Raw genomic sequence first — 20,732 nt, 5'->3', positions numbered from 1 at the left:
CTTAATGTCACATACCCAGCTGGGGTTCTTCTTCAGGGAAAGTCAGTTATAAAGCCTCAAATCACAATCACATTTGCATCATTAATGCATTTTAGAACATAGGACCAATACAACAAAATTTGGGAAAACAATTTTTATTTTAATACTTTCAATATTTTCAGGAAAGAACTACTGAGACCAAACTTGATACACTTCAGAGAGTGTGTCTATATTGCAGATACAGACTAAGAAACAGACAAATTTTGACAATTTTCAAGTTTTATATTGCTTTTTTTTTCTCCTAAAATTGTATAATTTAAATTTCACACATATAGTCTCTTTGGGTAAGGGACATCAACTTTTAAACATATTAGGAAAAACAAAAAGTTTGTTTCTAACTGTAAGCAGTCACACCCCAAAAGCATTCCAGTTGTGACATTGTTGCAATACCCTTTAACCAAAGTAACAGAATTGAAAGGCTCGTGTGTATTTTATTATTAAATATAACAATTTCAGCAATGCAAGAACAGTTTGGCTTCTTGATTAAAGCACATTTAATAGATTTTGCAAACGACAAAGTGGCAACAGAAGCAAACGGAACAAAGAGACGTTTCAGTCTTTCACTTAAACTAAACTAAACAAACCCCTAAAAAGCAATTATGCAAAGCAACAATGGATTTTCTAGCATAAATGCAATTTTTGAACATGCAGCCATACAGCTAATACATCCTTCATTAGCATTATGTGCAAAATTCACAAATGTTGAATAGATTGTTTTTTATTTCTCCATTTTCATTGAGTGTACGGTATAAATAATGCACAGAAGTATGTACATGAATACTGAACATTTCTCTTAGTACTTATTATAATATACTATGTGCTGCACAAGTCATATTTCAGCTTGGAATTGAATTACATTCAATTATTTTTCTTGTAAAGTCATATTGACTAAAAATGTGCAGCTTCGAGAGAATAAACTGGCAATCTGATCGGAGGCTCTGAACCTGTTAGTACTCCTTTTGTCTTACAGAAGAAGTTTTTTGTTCGAACCACTGCAGAACAACGTCTTTGTTCTCTTTGACCCACTGGATGTTCACTTGGGTTTGCTCGATGGCCAGAGACACAGCCCTGGAGGCACCACCCAGCTCATAATTTTGAAAACGCATGAGCTGTAGACACAAAGGGGTGAGAAAAAAACACAAAGTTAGGTGTTGGCATGACACAGCAGCATGTGAAAGACCGTTTCTGTTCTTTTTTCTGCAGCTATCAGTTTTTGAAATGTTGGAAAATTATTAAATTAAACACAACACTTGAAATGTAAGCTAAAGTAGTATAAATAATGAAAATGCTACAGACAGTGAATAAAATAATGAGTTCAACATAATTCAACAATGTTGAAAGGCCTAAAGTAATTGGTGCAACAGTTAAAATATTTGTAGTTAATTTGAATTATATTTTATTTTTAACTTAGATAAACTTAAAAGATAAAAAAGAAAATGTAATTATGCCCTCATGAAAAAACGATTAAATAAAATATTGAATCTAATTTACACATGTTGAAAAGGATACAGATATGTTGGAGTAATTAGCTAAAAGAATAGCTACAATATTGTAATTAGCATTTAGATTTTTAAAAAAGCTAAAAGCAGTTGTTGCCACTGTTAAAATGTAGCTAAAAGTATAACAGCATGTGAAATTACATTTCTTTCCCTTTTCTGAACAGCTGTGAATTTTGGAAATGTGGAAAAAGCTCAAATAAGTAGCATAAATAATGAAAACATCACAGACAGTGTCTTAAATAATACTCATTTGGTAATGTTTAAAGGCCAAAAGTATTGACAGGTAAAATGTTTAAAATTAACTTCAGAAGGTTAAAAAAGAAAATGTCATCTTTGTAATCATGAAAAACGGTTAAATAAAATATTTAACTAATGTAACTTACATACATACGTATTGAAAGATAAAGATACGACGAAGTAATTTAGTTAAAACAACAGCTAATACTTTAATTACCTGAAACATGACATGATATTGAAAAAGTGAAAAGCAATAGTTGCCATTGTTAAAATGTATCTAAAAGTAAGTTATGAATGTTTAAAAAGCTAAATGTAAATGATCAATTACGGAATTTATTAACTAAATTCAACAATGTTAAAAAAAAAAGCTAAAGATCTGAAATAGTGGGAAGTAATATAAAAAAACTAAAAGCAATGATTAGAACAGCTAAAGTAATAGAGTAACATTAATATAAAGTTAAAATAAAGAATGTTGATATGTGGCTAAATGTAAATGTTTGCTGAAAAAGGTAAAAGGGTGGCTGAAGGTAAATAATATGTGAGTAACCTGTTATGTAATTGTATAAATATGAGCTGAAATATAGTTGAAAAATAAGACATTCAGCTTTTGTCAAGTGAGATTTCAGAAACGAATGTGTCATTTATAGCAGTTAACATCATACAGATAAAAATGACCGCGTTAAATGTGTTAATGAAGACCTGTGGAGACATGAGACAGAGTTTCGAGAACTGCTGATTAGTACAAGGAAAATAAAACTAATCACGCAAATTCTGTGTCATCTGTCAAAGGTAAGTAAGATTAATTACGGAGTCATAAATAAATAAAGTATTGGGGTGTATCTGATTTGGTGTGAGCAGATTACTGGATTATGATTAGAAAGACAACTCATATTCCTGCTGTTATATCATTTTAGCAATAAAAATGACTGGTAAATTACCTCTTCCAGTTCAAACTCGGTCGAGAATCTGCTGGTCACTCCTGCAATCAGCATCGCCCCGTCCCTGGTAAAATATTAGCAACAGCTTTCAGTGAAACTCAAGTGATTCATTTATAAGTGTTGACACTAAGTATCCACCCTGGATGGTTAGTTTTAGTTTTAGTTAGTTTTCATCTGTTTTACGGTATGAAGTTGGTAATGACAGGTAATGATTAGTCAAGGAAAAATTGATTTTCAATCCCCTGCTGATTAAGTAATTTACTTTTGATAACGTTCGCATGTCGGTGTGGCCACGAAATGACCCCCCCCCCCCCTTAATTATACTGTGATACAGTTTATTTTAACTTCCTGGTAACAGCACAAACAGGAGAGGTAATGATAAGAAGTGATTAAATAACAGGACCTTTGCACTTGATGACACAGTGCAGAATTTTTATAGTCGACTGTTTACAAATGCCTGATTTTTTTATGGCCCAGCTAGTTTGTTCACAGGTCACTAAAAGTGCTCTATAAACATCTGGCCCCTGGACCAGCCGAGGCCCTCCACTCTCTTTGATGAAGCAGCAAATATGTCTCCTCTGCGCCATAAAGCAGAAGCCAAAACATAATCGAGAAACATTGTGGTGGTGCCATATCAACCCAAGCCCTCGCCATATTTTCATTTTCAACCAAAAACATCTTTAATTGTACTGATCAGAGTGCACTCTTTCGCTGTTACAGTATCGGATGCACACCTTGGTTGGGTTTCTTTTTGTACCCTGGTAACATTACTCTGTTGTTAGTTCAGTTTTGGTCTCCACCCAATCCTGAAAAAATATTGTAGTTCTCTTGACACTGTTGGCTTGTTTCTTAGCAAAACTTGTACTATTAATGTTTTCTTTTTACTCTTCATTAGCTTCAAGTTTCTCGAGCAACTGCATTTCCCCTGTGGACACCAATAAAGATTTCTCTTATCTAATATTGGTTAGCCTGTTTGCTGCTGGCTAGTGGGTTGAAGATGCAGCTGAGACTGAATGAACATGTCGAATTCAGGAGGAAAAACCTGAAACCACCTAAAACGACCTAAAACAGGCTACACGTCTTTTTAAAGGCAGGTCATTATTCAATTTTCTCCCAACGTCCACACCAAACCCTTGAAGTATCACAGCTTTACAGTTCTTTGCATTTTTTTGGCTGAAAACTTATGGCCCTCAAACTGCACTCTGCAAGGCCATCATAGATAAACTGATCTAAAAAGGAGAGAATATTTAATCACATTAAACTTAGAGCCATGAGGTGGATGCAGACACCACAAGATCATATCCACACCAAGCCAGGTAATCCCATATATGGATATTTTCTTTTTGCATTGTCCCTCCTGTTAAATAGTCAGAAACATAGCTACCAATGGTTGCAACAGTGCTGCATTTTATTGTCCTCTTGAACTAAATCAATAAGAGGAAAAAGAAGAAACACGCTGCTGTTGGTTGGTTGTTTTTGTTGCTTTGTGCCAACACCACTGAAATATACTCGCAATTCTACAACAGGAAGCCACTGAGCAAATTCACATTTTTACAAGCCAGCTGAAAGGAGGTCATACTGCCAAAAACTGAGCTCATCCAGAGTTTTCACACATCTAACTGGGGTGTTATGGACACTCCTCCACCCTTATAAGCGTATGTTCTGAGGTAAGCCATGAATTCTTAAACTCCTTGTAAATTTGTTGGAATAAAAAGGCTAAATAAACGCTCATCACTGAAGGAAATGTGACCTATCATCAACCTCAACCCAAGAATACTGGCATCATGTATGTTTGTCTAATCCACAGTGCAAAAGAGATGACTCAGAAAATGAGATGTCATCTGTAAAAACCAATATGAGAGGGAGTAAACGCAATTTAAATAGCAACCTACCCTTGGCTGACGTAGTCCCAGTTTGCTCTGATAAAGTTCCAGGCCAGCGCCTGCCCCGCTGAGTTCTGGGCTATGTAGTAAATTGTAGAAGCAACGTCCATCAGACGTATCTTCTCAGGGTCCAAAGTGTAATCAAGGTATCTGCAAGATAAGGAAGGCTCTTACTGGAAACCTAATGAATACAACCCATTTGTATTGGGAACTGCTTTATTAAAACAGTTTACACATGTGTCATACACATTAGGATTTTATGCTTTACCTGCTGAGCAACCAGATCTTCTTGGTGCAGGACAGAGCACGACGGAGTTGGTCTTTCTCCGAGGTGTTGCTGGAGGTCTGATACATGTCCCAGGCAAATTCCCACTCTTCCTTCTCACCAGCAGCCACAGCTTGGCAGTAGATTTCAGACCGCAGGTTTGGGTGGATGCTGAATCACACACACACACACTTTATTTTCCCATCTAATTTTCACATTTTTTTGTTTGTATTGGATGGCTGACATCACATGTTTTTGCTTCAGAAGGAATCTCATCAGCAGTATAAGAAAAACTCTACCCGCCAAAATAAAATGCAGTCCATTATACTATATAGAAGTGGCTCATCAGTATAGTGGACTGTGATCATACATTATTTGTCAATTTATGTATGTAGTTTATATATCGACGTTTACAGAAGTCACAGAAAATTCTCAAATTATTGACGTTGTTGACAGTTGAAAAAGAAGACATCCAACGGCATGGTGCAACATCTGCCCACCCATCAAAAATTCAATGAAAACACAACACTGCCAGATTTTTTAACATTTGGAAAAGTCCAAATGTTAAAAGAGAAAATGTCCCATGATGTCTAAATTAGTTTGAAAAGTGTTAAGCACTTCTTCAACTTGTGTTATTGGGGTATCCTGGCAGAGCCACAGAGACAGGCAAATCACAGATCATGCTCATTTCCCCACCTCCACAAATACCACTGATATAGAGACGCCATGCAGAGCAGCAGATTCAAACCCACAGCCTTCTTCTTTGCAGCAACCATGCTAACCACTGCAGTAACATGCAGTCCAAGAATGCGGGAGCGATAAAGCAAATATAAACCACTTTGAGCTTTGGCCATTTAATTCTTTCTGATACAAACAGCTGTTGTTATGTAACATGAAATCTGTTAACTGGGATAAAATAATCTGAAGGCCATTTATTGTACTTGGAGGCACAGCTACATGCAAGACCTGTTTTAGCCTCTTTTACAGTCTATTTGTATCCCATCATATATGCCTGAGTTGCACGATAAAGGAAATATGGCATTCATGTGTATCCACATCTGAATTATATTCTCATTTCATGTTCATGTTTTGCATGGCAAAAATGTTTATTTCGACCTCTTGACTTTCAACACCCCCAAATTAAAAAGACAAAGTGTGCTTAGCGGTTTTACAGTAAGTGATTAAGTCGAGAGCTTAAGTGCTGGGTTGACTATACTGGAGTCATGAGTGTGAGACATTGTCTGTTTGTCTTTCTGCAGTCTTGCTTTTTAATATAGTGATATAGCAAAAGAAACTGAAAGAATGTCTAAGTCTGATATAATTAAATCTAATTAAATCTCATTTTATCCTTGATGTACTCATTTTAGATTGAAGTTGTTGACACATCTGGCAAAGTCAGACATATACACAGCCCAAGTGAGCATTTTTGGACAAAATAAAGACTAAAGAATATAAAAGAATCCATTGATGTCAGACTTTGGTTACTATTCTGTGACTTCTATGAAGATGATTTTGATTTGAACACAAGATAACAAATCCAGCATATGTCCCCCCCCCTAATTTATGATGTGTATACAGTATAACATGGAGCATACATATCCACACAGTGCTGCAGTCAAGCACAAAGGCATTTCCACATTGAAGTAACAAGCACATGCAGTGAACGTATTTAACTGTAAATATAAGATAGACGTAGCCTCAAAGCTTGTTGTATAGGAAATCGAAGGTCCTACAAATATTACAGAGAAAAACCCAGTGATCAGACAATCCCTTATGAACAAACACGTGGAAACATAGAAGGAAGAACTCCTTTTTTACAGGAAGACACCTCCAGCAGAAGCAGGCTTAGAGAGGGGCAGCTATTTACTGCAACCAGTTTGGGGTTGAGAACAAAGAGAAGAAAAGTGAACTCTATGCAGAAGTACCTTAAACCTGCATTCTGTGTGAATTTTTAGCAAAGAGCAGCTCCTGTGATTGCAAAAAGAAGCGTGGCTCAGTAAACACTATAAAGATGGGGTGTTGGCCTTGATCACTAGTTTCAAGTCTGACTGAATTCAACAGGAGGTTTATTTCTAAGTATTGTCCCCATTACAGTTACTGAAGGATAATACACTGTCTGCTTTACCATGACACTGCAGATGAGTGTCGTGTTGTTCCTTAGGTTTTTAGTCAGATCCACCCCTCACAGTCACTAACCAATCAGTGATGTCATTGTGGCCACGTCCATCTTTTATATACAGTCGTAGTCCCAATTTTTTAAAGTTGCACCTGGAAACTTTTCAAAAATGCTAGCTGTAAGCACACCAGAGCACTTGTTTGGGAAAAGATGTTAGAATTGCAAATTAGAGTGAGATTGCTTGAAAATCCCGCCAAGTGCAGCTTTACCGACATCCACAGTGTACAGATACCAACAACTGACATGAAAGAGGGATTAGATTACACATACCTTTACTAAATCATTACTGGAGAGCAAAGCTACAGAATATATGGAAAGCTAATACAGTTAGATGATCATTGGATAATTCCAGAAAGTGTGACACAGAAAAAAAAGATACTTATTCTAGAAAAGTCCACACCTGTTGGTAATTTTGCTCTCCATCCAGGCGGCATACTTCTGCTTAGCCATCTCTACGCATTCTGGGAGCCCATTGGAACATGCCAGCTTTATGGCTAAGAGCTGGGTGTACCTTAGGATGAAACAACATTTTGTATGATAAATGCAAAAGTATGAAATGCCAGAGTGTTTCCAAATATGAGAATAATTTGGAGACAAGAGTTTTCTTAACTCTTAAATGGACTCTTAATACTCATGTATCATTGACAGTTCTCTAACGAATTGTTTTACCAATGGTTTTGATACCAAGAGGGTCTACGCGTTCATTGAAAGCCTCCAGTTTCTTTCTTTTATGTCATCTTTTGGTAGCACTCCGTGGTCTAGCCATACAGCCAGTGACTGCTCAGCATTTACCCTGTAATTGTTTCTAACTTAGGGCGTTATTTTCAGCAGCTGAATGTACTCTTAGTGACACTTAAAGTGCAGTTACAGAAGAATAAATGACTAACAAGTGGCAATTTCTAAGGAAAGGCGAAAATGATACCACTCAGACTAATTTTACCCTCATTATCACGTCGACCCATATTGCCATATTGTTGTGCCACATAAACAAAGATTAATTATCAAATAATCAGTTTACAGTTTATCATTCTTACTTCCAGCTCTACAGTTTTATTCTTGTACTTTACTAGAACAGTCGAACTTTTATATGAGATAAAAGTAGACCACTTTAAATGATCCTTGATGACACGAGAACTGCTTCCTTTAAAACGACACTCACAGTCCACACCACACATCTGTTACAGCACAAAGGTAAAAATACAAACTCACACATCTGCTTTTTATTAGCACTTTTGGACTTGAGTGTGATTTTATGAACCATAAACTGCAACCATGTGTAAATCTGTTGACGATTAACTCAGGATGAATTCCGTCTTAACAATAAAGATCTTACTTACTGTAAGGAGTGATCGTTCTGTGGGACGCTGTCATCGTCCGTGTAGGTTTTGAAGAAGTTATACAGCTCTCTAACCTGTTCCCGCAGGTATGTCTGCAGGAAGAGACGGCAGAGTTTCGGCAATGTATACAATATTTTCTGCACATTGTTCCAATTATTGAACATCAACAAAATCAGAAGATCACATTAAGCCTGTTAAATATAATAATATAAGACATCAAGGTTTTTTAAAGAAATATGTACAACTAGTGAAAATGGATGACAGATACCTGCATGGGTCCATACACCTCAGAGCGGTCAAACATGAGGATGAAGTACTCGAGATTCCTGACCGCTGACTCCCAGGGAAGAAACTCTGTCTCTTTTGTGAGGAAAAGGGTTGAATTCAGAGCCAGAGTCACGTTGACAAGTTTAGCCCTGAGGAGAACAAGAGTGAGATCTCAGTCAGTACAGCCATTTATTCAAAATTCACAAAAAAGCAATATTGGAGCATCCACACACCGCCTGTGCTTAAGCCATTTTTATTTATAAAACCTCCAATAGGACTGCTTCTACAATCACATTTTCTTACAGCTAAATGTTATGAAAAAATTAAGTCTCCACAATTTGGTTGGGATGTCTTTGGTTAGCATCAGATCAAATGGAAAATGTTTGTTTTAGAAATACTGCAGCGGCAAAATGTCTCAGACTTTATTTAAAATGTTGCATGTGACTTGTCGGGATTTGCCTGTTTAATAATTGGCTATAACAAAACTCAACCCTATCCTGGACAGATGACCGGATGAGTAAAACAATGATGGCTGACAAATGTTGTTGTCTAAAGAAAATTATCTATTTGCATTTTACCTGTAAATTTAACCCTCTGAGGTATGAGTTGAAATCACTGGCATGTCTAACTCTGAGTTTTGGAGAAAAACAAAAGGGCATTTTTGGGGGAAAAATGTAAGTAATGCCTGTAAGTTACAAGGATTTTTTTTTTTACCCCGACTGCCAAGACTTTGGAGAACAGTAGGGTTAGAGCTGGGGATAACACCGATCATAACTTAGACCTAACAGGGTTAATGTCCAGCTAGCTGCAATAAGCAGCACGGTGTTGATAGCGTGTGTTAGCTCTGTGATAGTGTGTCAGCCTGTCCAGGGTGTAGCCTACCATGACAGGCTCCAGCTAATCTAATATCTCAATAAAACACACATAATATACTTCATTATCTCAAATAAGTGCCTTCCCTAGAAACTGGAGCAAAGTAGCCACTTTCTTTGGTAAAATAAATGTCAAATAACATTTAATAATGTTAGGCTGTTTGGTTTGGAAGGGGGTCTGTGACTAATACTGAAAGAATGAGAGAGTTTTTTAAAAGGCCAGATCCAAATATTCAGCATACCACTGAGAAGGAGCCCGATGCAAAGCTGCATGTTATGTTAAGTGGACTTCTTAATGACGTTCGAGTTTCCTCTTATCGCTTAACATATCTAATATATTAATAGCACAGCATTATTATTTTTTTATTAAATGAACAGGTCACAGTCAGTACCTTGCCAAGTTAAATGCGTCATCAATAAGCTGCCCTCTGTTCAACATCGGGATATTCTGGAAAAACACAAGAGTTTCAAAGTTAGAGAGCCACCGAGCGCTACTTCTTTCTTACCTGGGAGCTGCCATTTTAAAGTTATTAAAAATGACTTTAAAGGTTACTGAACGTGGCTTTCCTTGCCATCTGATTCCCACCCACTTACCTGGAATTCTCTACTCCTGCTATTCCGTGTTTGTCCACAAAATTATTCTCCCTCCGCCATTTGTTTTGTTCCCCAATCAGTGTCATAGGGAATTCAGCTATGTTTATGACAAGTGTTTAAGAGGAGTTGCCTTAGTCAGTGCGTGCTTTGTAGCAGAAACTGTAACAATAGTAACCCTTGCCCTGTTTGTTGCACTGGATGGAAAGTCACAGGCGTTAAGAAAGCTTTCTTTCTCTGCACCGCAAATTATTGATGACAGAACATGAACAACTGAGTGGTAGATCAACCAGCCAAACAATCCATGAACATGGTGACGACATTGCTGATACAACTACAGACTCGTACATCCAGAAAAAAGCAGGTTAGTTGTAAAAGTTATACGTGAGGCACAAGTAAGGCCTTTTTTGTGTAACTCGGGATCTATGACGACAAATGTTCGATTGAAGGATTGAGTTAACCTCTGAGCTTTTGGTTCAAGGCCAATTCTTGGTCTGGTCTACTTTGTTCAAACAGCATCTCTGTCTTACCCTCCAACACAATCTATCAAACTTCACTATGTAATAAAGGAAGCAAACTTGGATGCTTTTATTGTTGCTCTTTCAAGCTTCTAGAAAACCTTTGCAGTCCAATAAATCTGCCTTCGACAATAAGTTATTTCTCTTCAGTATAACCTCATCAGTTTATATAAATGTAAGTAGATTTTATTTTGATAATTAACCAATAACTCACAAAATCCCTGCATTTATTGCCTAGTATGGAACAAAGAAGCTTCAGAAGATAAGATGTCGTAATATTTCCAGTAAAAATCACCCAGTAAAATGTGTAAAACTGGAGTGGCCCAGTACTTACATGTCGATTCTTCTGCAGCTGAGCTAGAAGGCGTTCCCAGTTCTCTGGATTGTAATTGACTCTGTAGTATCCGGTGCAGTTGATATTTGCCAGGAACCATTCACCATTCTTAGCTATGAAAGCTTCTTTGTTTACTGTTCACGAGACATCAATTAGTTGAAAATGTGTTAAATTTGTTTGCGAGTGAGTAAAATGAAGCACTCGTGTAGAGAAAAAGGAAACTTGACAGAAGCTGAGACGAGACTTAAGAAGTAAAAACATGAAGACAACCAAACTTAAAGCACTGTGTGCAGTCATTTTGCTTCTCCCAGATGTTTTTATATCTCCTTTTTTGGTTTGTATATCTTTGATGTCATTTTTGCAACTCTTTTACTCTTTGTGATAAATTCTCATTATCGCTTCCTTTTGTTCTGTATTTTTTCACGGACACGTCAGGTGGCATTTGGGATTCACATCTGTTTATCTGTAGTCGTTTTGTTGCTTTTTTGTGTCTTGAAAGTCAGTTTGTAACTAATCTGACACTGTATGTGTTTGCAACATTACATGCACAAATGTCACACATATCAGCAACACTTAAAGGATGATTAACGATGTATGTGATTAATGGTTTTCTATACTTCCTAAAATACATGCAAAATATTTGTTTGGCCAATTTTTATTTTTGTGCATTTAAAGAAAATTGCATTCCAGGAATATCTAAAGCCTTTGCAGCTGATTTAAGAACCTGACAAATGCTTATGGTTTTTCAAATCAAAGTCTTGATTATGTCTCATCACACATCAGTAATAAAATAAAAACATTATTCTGGTTACTCTTGAAACAGATGGTGTAAAATAAAAAAATACTTTGTGTTCTCCTGCATCTTACCTGGCTTGTTGTTATACAAATACACTTTCTCAAATTTAGACGACGCATTTGAGATGAACTCAATCTCCACTGTCCATGAATTCCTAAACAGAAAAAGAACAGGTAGATCTTACACTGGATGTAGTTTCACACACCCCAGAAAATAAAGTGAGCAATAATTGTGAGTTTTACAGACTTTTTAAAGCTCACAAACTGAAAAGAAGCATTTTAGAGACAAAAACATGAGCATGAAATCTATTCTCCTTTGTAATAACCTAAGAGTCTCCAGGATCTGGAGGTATCCCAGTCTGGACCCTGTATGATTCATCATGGCAGCATCATGGAGTTTTAGAGCAAAGGCGCGTCCAAAAGGAATCATTTACTGAAATCAGTTGCGGCCCAATACTTTGTTAACAATGTGAGTTATTCATTGAATAACTTGACTTTTGACCACAAATGGTTATTTAATCTGTATTATCATTAAAACTGGTACAAAATATTAACTCAAGCTACATGATTTTATTACAGATTTGTCTAGTCTGGAAAAAAAATAGTTGGTTTACAAAAAGTTAGGTCAAGTTTGTAGAAAGATGTGGAAGACACCTACGAGGAATTGGCAGAGTTATTGAAGAGAAACTGCTTCTGGTAGACTTGTCCATCGGTAGTGTTGATGGTAATGACAGGATAGCCACTTTGGGTGGTCCAAGGATTCATGAATCCAGCGATGTCATCAGTGTTGCGGACAGCTTTGGCAACGCGGTTCTGATTGTCAGCCTGCCGACATTAAACAAGTCAATGAATATCTTACCTTGTGCAGTCCAAACCCGATGTATTTGTAAATATGATTTATGATAACTGAATTCATTAGTATCTGAACATTTTCGAACCCTTTGGTTTAAAAGAGCTAAATATACCACACAGTTCTTTTCTTTCTAAAAGCTGCTGTTTGGCATTTTAATGTGCTAGCCATTGTTTTAAATTAAATGAGCTAAAACACAGACCAAAAACTATGATTCATCCAAAATACTTAAAATCTGGGATAAATACAATGTTGTGATGAATCCTCAGGCAATGAAAATGTGTGAATGATTGTGATGACAAGGCACGCATAGAGTAAGCAACAGAAATTTGGCGTGTTAAAACAGCCTGGATAATTTATCGTCTTACCATTTGTATGTACTCCCAGAGGTCATCCTTTTCTACGCTTCCATATTGAAAGGCCTTGAGATACATCTACGAAATATATGAAAGCAGAGCAAATCAGAACGATTGAGTAACAGTGGACACAGTTGCATCACGCACAAAAAAACAATTATTTCCCTGTGGAGCCATTGGAATAAGAGCTGGGTGAAAAGATTAAATTGCAGCTGTGAGCAGTTGAACCTGAAGGAGATGTGATGTTGTAATAAATCTCTGAGTAAAAAACGTTTTAGTTTTTCCTTGTTTTTTTGTTTGTTTTGTTTTTAATCTTCTGGCCGGACACACATGAACATTCACAATGAGTTTGGTGTGTTACAAAACTGAAGGTTTGAACAGACGTTTAGCCTCTTCCTTGTATATCTGACAGGGAAAACACAACACCCTTATTGATTTTGCATGAGGCAGTGGAAAACACAAGTGGACAAAAACTGCGTGCCTTCCCCATTTCAGCAGACACGAACCAGATGTTGGAATGCTTTCGTTCAGAGCAGCACTGAGGGCTTTATTTTCAACATGTTCGATTTGGATGTATGACAGAAGCTGGTGTCTATTGATGGTAAAAAAAAAAGTTAACCTCTTCGAATACACCAGGTTACCTGCAACCTGTCGAGGGTTTGGGATTATTTTAGCCACATGATATACAGACAGGTTTTATGAAACTAGAAAATGTTGCCTTTCAAATGAAGCCTGGTCCATTTTGGAATTACAACTTTATGTTATTATTATTTTTTTGGTTGTTTCAAAAGTTTCCAAAGATCATTTTTCACGACTAAAGTGAAACAATACACCGCTGGATCAAAGACTGTATTTAAAGGATGGATGTAACCACCGTGACACCACCCACTGGTTTTGGAGTGCAGATTCTGATGCCTTATTAGTATTTTGGCTACCACTGTGTCTTTTTTTTCTTTTTTTAAATCCAGAAGTTACCATATTTGGATCAAAGGGTGGAGTGCTAAGTTATCAGCTAACACTTGCAAGCTTTGTTGCTAAGCTGCATTCATAAACTCCACCCATCTATTTTCTTCCAACATCAGAGTTGCAGGGGGGTTGAAGACCCTGGACAGGTCGCCAGTCTGTCACAGAGCTAACACAGTATTCACAAGGTCATATTTCCATTATTAATGCTTCAAATTGCAGCAACAGCACAAATGTTGTACAGTGGTCCAGTTCAGTAAGTCAGACTAACAGGGATGACAGCTACAGTGGGACAAATCCTGATCCCATGGACAAAAATTAGTGAGTTAATTTCGTAATACCACAAGCTGTGGCTACGTAAGCCTATGTGTCAATATCTGGCACCAATTATGGCCAGCCAAATCTGCTCTTCCTTTCCATCCATCTCAAAAGCCTGTGAGGCGCTCAGAGTTTTGTAGCACACAAGGGACTTCACAAATGTTCCTTTTCCTTACATTTGCCAAAAACTTTGGTTGCAAAAGCAAACAAGGTATATGCAGATTAGATGAGATTTAATAGCTAATTAAAGTATCAAACTGTACAATTGCTACCTTCCCATCTGTGTCCTCTTTCGATGATGTCGTGGCTCTAGATACATGAGCCACGACATCATCGAAATGGTTGGATTTTCTCATGAAAATCTACATTTCCAGGATTCTGCATTTGGATTGTCTTGGCAGAAGTGAGTTTTAACTGCAGACTGGCAGTCAAGTGAAACCCTTTAGTTTTATTGTTTGTTTTTAAGTTTAAATGGTAAATGACCTGTATTTGTATAGCGCTTTACTTAGTCCCTATGGATCCCAAAGCACTTTACACTACATTCAGTCATCCACACATTCACACACTGGTGATGGCAAGCTACATTGTAGCCACAGCTGCCCTGGGGCGCACTGACAGAGGTGAGGCTGCCGGACACTGGCACCACCGGGCCCTCTGACCACCACCAGCAGGCAGTAGGTGAAATGTCTTGCCCAAGGACACAACGACCGAGACTGTCGGAGCCGGGGCTCGAACCGGCAACCTTCCAATTACTGCCAACTACTGCCAACTGCCAACTCTTGAGCTACGATCGTTTAAGCCTTGGGAAGGACCTGACAGAAATAATTGAATCACTCAGGAAAATCATTTTTGCTTACTTGGAGCCCTTTGTTGAAAACAACTTCTCCCACATGGTTTGACAGCATTCTCAGCACAATTGCGCCCTAACAAAGTGAACACAGATTACATGTTCCTGTTAGTAGAAAACACACAGGGGCAAATTGTGTATTAACAGCTTTGACTAGCTACCTTGCTGTAGCTGATCGAATCAAACATTCCAAGGATGTCATTTGTCGTCTCGATCTCTTTTGATGCAGGACTGAGAGGGTGGGATGAGGCCAAAGCATCCTCTCTAAATGCATCATGGAGGTCATTCATGATGGATATTTCTTTCTGTAGAAAACAAACATGGACGAGACTGTAAGCTTAAACAATTTTGCCTGAGCATTTAGCACAACTCCACAGATGTTGTAAACCTGGACTTACTATATTGAACGTAGGCTCCACACTGTCTACAGCAAAGTAAGACAGGTAGGTAGCAATGCCCTCATTCAGCCAAAGGTCGTTCCACCATTTCATTGTCACCACATTTCCAAACCACTGCCAACAAAATAAAAATAAATCATTACACAGGAAAGGTTGTATTGCTATTCAATATTGTTGTAAAAGTTGTAATAAACTTAAAAACAACTTCCTTAATCCAAAACTGTGTTTCTTATTACGTGAAAATGTTGAATGATCTTTACTTTTGCTGCTAAAACCATATGTTTTGCTACTCCTGTCTGTGGTCTTAACAGGAAAATGACTCAGAGGATTGAAATCAGATGCTTTATTCGTTTTACTGCTCTCTAACCTGGTGTGCCAGTTCATGTGCAATGACAGTGGCAATATCTTCCTTGTGCAACAGGGAGGAGACTCCTTCCTGATAGAGCAGGAATCCTTCCTGGTATGTGATCAGTCCCCAGTTTTCCATTGCAGCAGGGTATAAGTCTGGCAGTGCAATCTGGTCTAAGGAGATCACAAAGAAATGGACACAATTCTGTTCAAATCAGTTCAGTTCAGTTCTGTCTACATAGCACCAATTCACAACAACATTCAATTTAAGGTGCTTCATATCAGAGCATAAAGACCCTTCAGTATTAAAAACCAGATTATCCCCTATGAGACATGTATGAGCTACTCAATACAGTATTTTGATTAAGCAGTAAGTGATGCATCTAAAAATCAAAATCAGTACTTGTGAGCCATAAAATGTGGATTACAAGTCAAAGTGTGGGTTCAACACATTTGATTCATGGGGGTTTATATCCACAATAAAAGCAACATACTGAACAAAGACCGATGAAAACCCTCCGGCTGAGTCAAAGAAGCAAAGAAAAACAAATACAAATCATGGGAATTGTTTTGCGTGCTATTTATGATGTCTTTTTCAAATCTCTCATGTCAAGCTGTTCGTTTTTGTGATTCTCTTGGAGTCAGAGAAATGAAATGAGTACATCAGAGGAACAGCTCAGGTTTGGAGACAAAGTTAGAGATCCAGGGCTCAGATGGTTTGGACATGTGCAGAGGAGGGATAGTGGATGTACTAGACAAAGGATGCTGAAGATGGAGCTTCCAAAAGAGGAAGACCACAGAGAAGATGCAATAAAGGAGGACATGCAGAGGGTTGGTGTGATAGAGGAGGATGCTAGGGATAGGGTGAGATGGAGGGGGATGTTTTGTGGGGGTGACCCCAAAAGTGAGCCGATAAAAGAAGAAGACTGAAATGTAAGTAGGTATAGTCTAAGGAGTTTGGGAAGAAAGGCGCCTGGACTTCTTTATGTTTCTTGAAGACGTTTCACCTCTCATCCGAGAAGTCCAGACACCTTTCTTTCCAAGCTCCTTAGACTACAGTGACCTGGATGACTGAGACCCTTCACAGATGTAAGTAGGTATAGTTTACCTATTTTTTCCATTGCATATTTCATTTCAAATTGGCTTTCGTAGAATCGAAGGAGCTTTCTGGTGATGTCGGTAGCATAATCAGCGTGTCCTGCATCGATGGCTTCAGGACGAGCATACGTCTGCACAAACAAAACACATAAATGGCACTGAGTGGTAAAAATAGTAAAACCTCACTGGCTACTAGCCCAGTTTTGCTGACTTTCAAAGTGTACTGGCAAAAACAAAAACACCAACAACACTGCATCAGATTCATCCTGCAGGACATGTAGCCTACATTTATCTCCACGCGATCAGTATTGGAGATTGGAGAGGTGGTGGATTTGAAGCTGTCGTCGACCACTGTGAAGGCGAATAAGTAGGTGGACATCTTTGGTGTTGCTCTAAAGATAGTGTATTGCCATTCGTCATCTATAATGTTGCTTTCTGAAAGAAGGGAAACAAGGAAATACATAATGAGGACATCTTTTACTCCTATTGTTAAAGTTAATGTTTGACTCCTCAGCAGGTGACCTATATCGCGTATTGACACAGGAACTTGTTTTTACCATAAGGGGCTGCATTTCCCAGAGCTCTGGTTTCTCGCCTGTGGATGATGGTCAGTTCAAACACAGCCTTCATGTCTGGCTCATCGAAACAAGGAAACACTTTCCTGGCATCTGTTGGCTGCAGATTGGTGGCAGCAATGAATCTAAGCATACAGGGAATAGAGAGCGAGAGAGTGTTCAGGTCTCTTTTAATTGGATCAAAATGTCCCAACATATTCTTTATCATCGCTAACAACTTTTATTGGTCTTTGACTATGATGTTGCTGCACTTTTTTGACTAATTTGTTACAGTAATTGCAAGTGAATCATCTTGTAGCCATATTGTACCATTTAAAGAATGCACAATAACTTGTTAAAAACATTAATGAGTGAGAAATGGAAAAGACAGAGTGTAGCTGGTTAACAACAACTGAGAAAAAGATATGTGTGTAACTATCCCAAGGTGTTCAATGTGTTCTATGTCTAGGTGTTTATGTATGTTGGGTTTGGTTTGGTTAGGTTTTGGATGTGCCTTTTTCTCACAAATTCATATGAGTATGAATGTGTAAAAACAAAAAAAATGTGAGAGAGTTGTGAGCAGTACTCTTTTGTAAAAAAAAAAAAAAAAAAGAAAAAGAAAAAGAAAAGAAAAAAGAAGAAAGGATACATGAAGTACAAGTGTAGCGGTTGAAAAGTTGAGTTCCCCACCTGAACGGGCTTGTTACATGTATTAAATTATTGTCTTCACTGTAGAATAGTGCGTGATCAGAGGTTGTAAATGTGTAAATATATAAGTGTACAACTCTTTAAGTTCAATGTGAGACAGCATATCCAAGGATCAAAACTCAGAAGACAGAAAAACAATAAGCTCCTTTTTAAAAAATTCTTTGCTGCTTTATAGCTTCTTTTATTTTTAGAGTTTAATTTGACTTTTTTCCTCCCCTACATTTATTTGACAGTTTAAGCTACTGGTCTTCAGATTAAGATGTTATTGAAAAATATCTTTGGGATTATATTTATAAAAATCGTGAGCGTATTGCAGAATGATTGCTTTTACTTTGATGCTGTTGCAAATTTTGCCTGTGTACTTCTTTTTACGGCACATTTTAAAGCCAGGACTTTTACTTGTAACTAAATACTTATTACACCACTGCAGGTGCAAGCACACATGTAACCAATCAGTGATGTCATACCAGCAACTTTACCCTAGCGACGTGTTGTAACAAACATTGATTATGAATGGATTATTTTACTATTATTATTACAGTTTTTTTCATTCTGAAAGATATTGTTTGTCCTTTCTGTTGGATACTTACTGGTTCCAGCTTAACTGCATTTTGATTAGGCCTCATCTTAAGCTGTATAAATCAGTTGAGCCAACTCAGTTTTGTCAAAAGACAAAAATGTCCTGGCCGCAGTTTTTGTAACTTTAATGCCAAAGTTCCATTGTGAATTAATTTTTATGGGTTTGTGCAACATCAAGGATAAGGTTACGATGAACGGTCAGTTTGGGTTATTGTTTTACATGTCAGATTAAAACTGACACAAAGAACTGCACGTCAGTGGAAAATAAATAGTGATTTGAAAAAATCTGAGATGCATCATTGTTATGTTAGAAAATGACTTTGTGTTTGAGCTATCACTGTGTTTAGCCATCCAGATGATTATAGACTCACTGTTTTTAAAAAACACTCAAGTTGAGAAATTAATTCACTGTGGAAACTTGAACATCTCTGTAACCTGATGGAATATTATTATGGCTTATTATGAATTATTACTGTTATTATGGCTGAGTGATAAAGTTTGTATTAAAAGGGAATTACATTTTGAACAATGCTAAAAATCAAAAATAAGGCTTATACATTTATGTATTTAATCATTTAATATTTGGAGCTGCATCTTCTTGAAATAACGATTTAAGAAATTATTTATATTTTTCTTAATGTAACTTTGACTCTTTTCAGTTTGTATTTAGCATCCAGCCTTTATGGTATTTTCCTTGAAACCTTTCCAAATATTTTTCCCTTAATAGTTTTCTTATAAAAAAACCCAACTTAAATTTTAATTTTTTATTTATTTTTCACTCCAGAAAAAATTGGAATCTTGAAATCCTAAAATTAGCATTAAATACAGAATACTTACATAACTTTCATAGATTTCAGATAAAAAAAATTATTTTTTTAAATATAGATTTAATTTAATATAGATTATTTTTCCAACTGGAATAAACACGACCACATTTCTTTCACTTTCTCAGAAACCCTCTAAGCTCTAATTGCCGATTATTGTACAGAATACCATAAACTTTAAAGTTGCAGTAATGAAAAGCTTTGAAACTCCAAATTCAACAAATAATTAAATGTATTGATATATATTCTATACGCAGAGCTTTTTTACGTACCTGTCCGCATTTGGATCACCTACACTTTCATAGTCAAAGATACCATCAGTATATCTGCTTAGATACAGTGCTTCCAGATTATCCGAGACTTCGCCGTGGAAAGACAAATACAAAGAGTAGTTCCCTCCTGCCTCCAAGGCGTCCATCAATTCGAGCTCGAGGAAGTCACTTTCATCATCGTGGTGTTTCAATCCAGACACTTTAATATTCCTTTTTGCATCTTTGTTCAACACTACCGGCGAGGAAACAATCAGGTTCCTGCTGTTGAGAAAGATGCTCATCGTCTTTTGGGCACATTGAAAGTGGACAGTCGAGTTTCCCGTGAAGATCATGGTCTGGTTCGGAGTGGTGATGTTGGGATTGGAGCCGTTCCCCTCCTCTATGATTTTAGTGTAGAGGTGAACTGCGAGTACAATTTTGTATTTCTGAGGTACCAAGCTCTTCGGCAGCCGCATGTCTGGCGGTGGGGCCAAGGTGGTGGGCGGCAGGGTTGGAGGTGGCGTCATGGTAATGTTTTGGGTCTGAGCCTTGAACAGAATAATCATGGTGAACATGCCGCCGATGGAAGAGACGGTCAGAACACCAAAGGCGATGGCGATAGCCTTGGACGTTCCAAACTTCAGTGGCATTGTAGCTGCTTCTTTTGGTCCGTCCTGCTGCTTGCCTGGTAGAGATGATTCCCTGAGTGAGTCTGCCTCTGGTCTGTGCTGTCTGATCTGTTCACAGGCATGTAACCTCCCTCCAATAAACAGGGCTTGGCCTTAGCAATTAAGGGTCTGTACTTGGATTAAGCATTAACTTTGACACTGCCAAAGGAGCAAAGAGTACACATTGCAGTGTGAAGAGGGCGATGTTCACTGTAAATA

General features: G+C 37.5%; 1 protein-coding gene across 1 annotated transcript; it reads right to left on the bottom strand.

Moving 5' to 3' along the window:
• Window positions 1-907: 907 nt before the first annotated feature.
• On the bottom strand, window positions 908-20,495 carry anpeplb (alanyl (membrane) aminopeptidase-like b). Its single transcript, XM_065471428.1, has 20 exons — window positions 19,867-20,495; window positions 17,487-17,629; window positions 17,216-17,364; window positions 16,940-17,060; window positions 15,851-16,005; window positions 15,484-15,597; window positions 15,247-15,390; window positions 15,096-15,161; window positions 12,970-13,035; window positions 12,410-12,564; window positions 11,824-11,906; window positions 10,957-11,090; window positions 9,906-9,961; window positions 8,643-8,790; window positions 8,375-8,466; window positions 7,438-7,548; window positions 4,865-5,032; window positions 4,606-4,746; window positions 2,714-2,777; window positions 908-1,148 (listed from the first exon to the last, which is right to left on the bottom strand). Exons 1-20 carry the CDS (start codon window positions 20,493-20,495, stop codon window positions 987-989), a joined length of 2,901 nt encoding a protein of 966 aa, XP_065327500.1. The 3' UTR covers window positions 908-986.
• Window positions 20,496-20,732: the final 237 nt, after the last annotated feature.

The sequence above is a fragment of the Pelmatolapia mariae genome, linkage group LG7, assembly GCF_036321145.2.
Source record: "Pelmatolapia mariae isolate MD_Pm_ZW linkage group LG7, Pm_UMD_F_2, whole genome shotgun sequence".
NCBI lineage: Eukaryota > Metazoa > Chordata > Actinopteri > Cichliformes > Cichlidae > Pelmatolapia > Pelmatolapia mariae.
Note: the sequence above shows the minus strand (reverse complement) of the source record. Positions and strands in the feature narration are given on the sequence as shown.

Excerpts from the sequence above, each read along its gene's own strand:
- anpeplb (XM_065471428.1), bottom strand. The coding sequence starts at position 20,495 with ATGCCACTGAAGTTTGGAACGTCCAAGGCTATCGCCATCGCCTTTGGT. Across the intron at positions 17,630-19,866 it reads GGTGATCCAAATGCGGACAG|ATTCATTGCTGCCACCAATC; the intron begins GTACGTAAAAAA and ends CTGTATGCTTAG. Across the intron at positions 12,565-12,969 it reads TCTGGGAGTACATACAAATG|AACCGCGTTGCCAAAGCTGT; the intron begins GTAAGACGATAA and ends GCTGACAATCAG.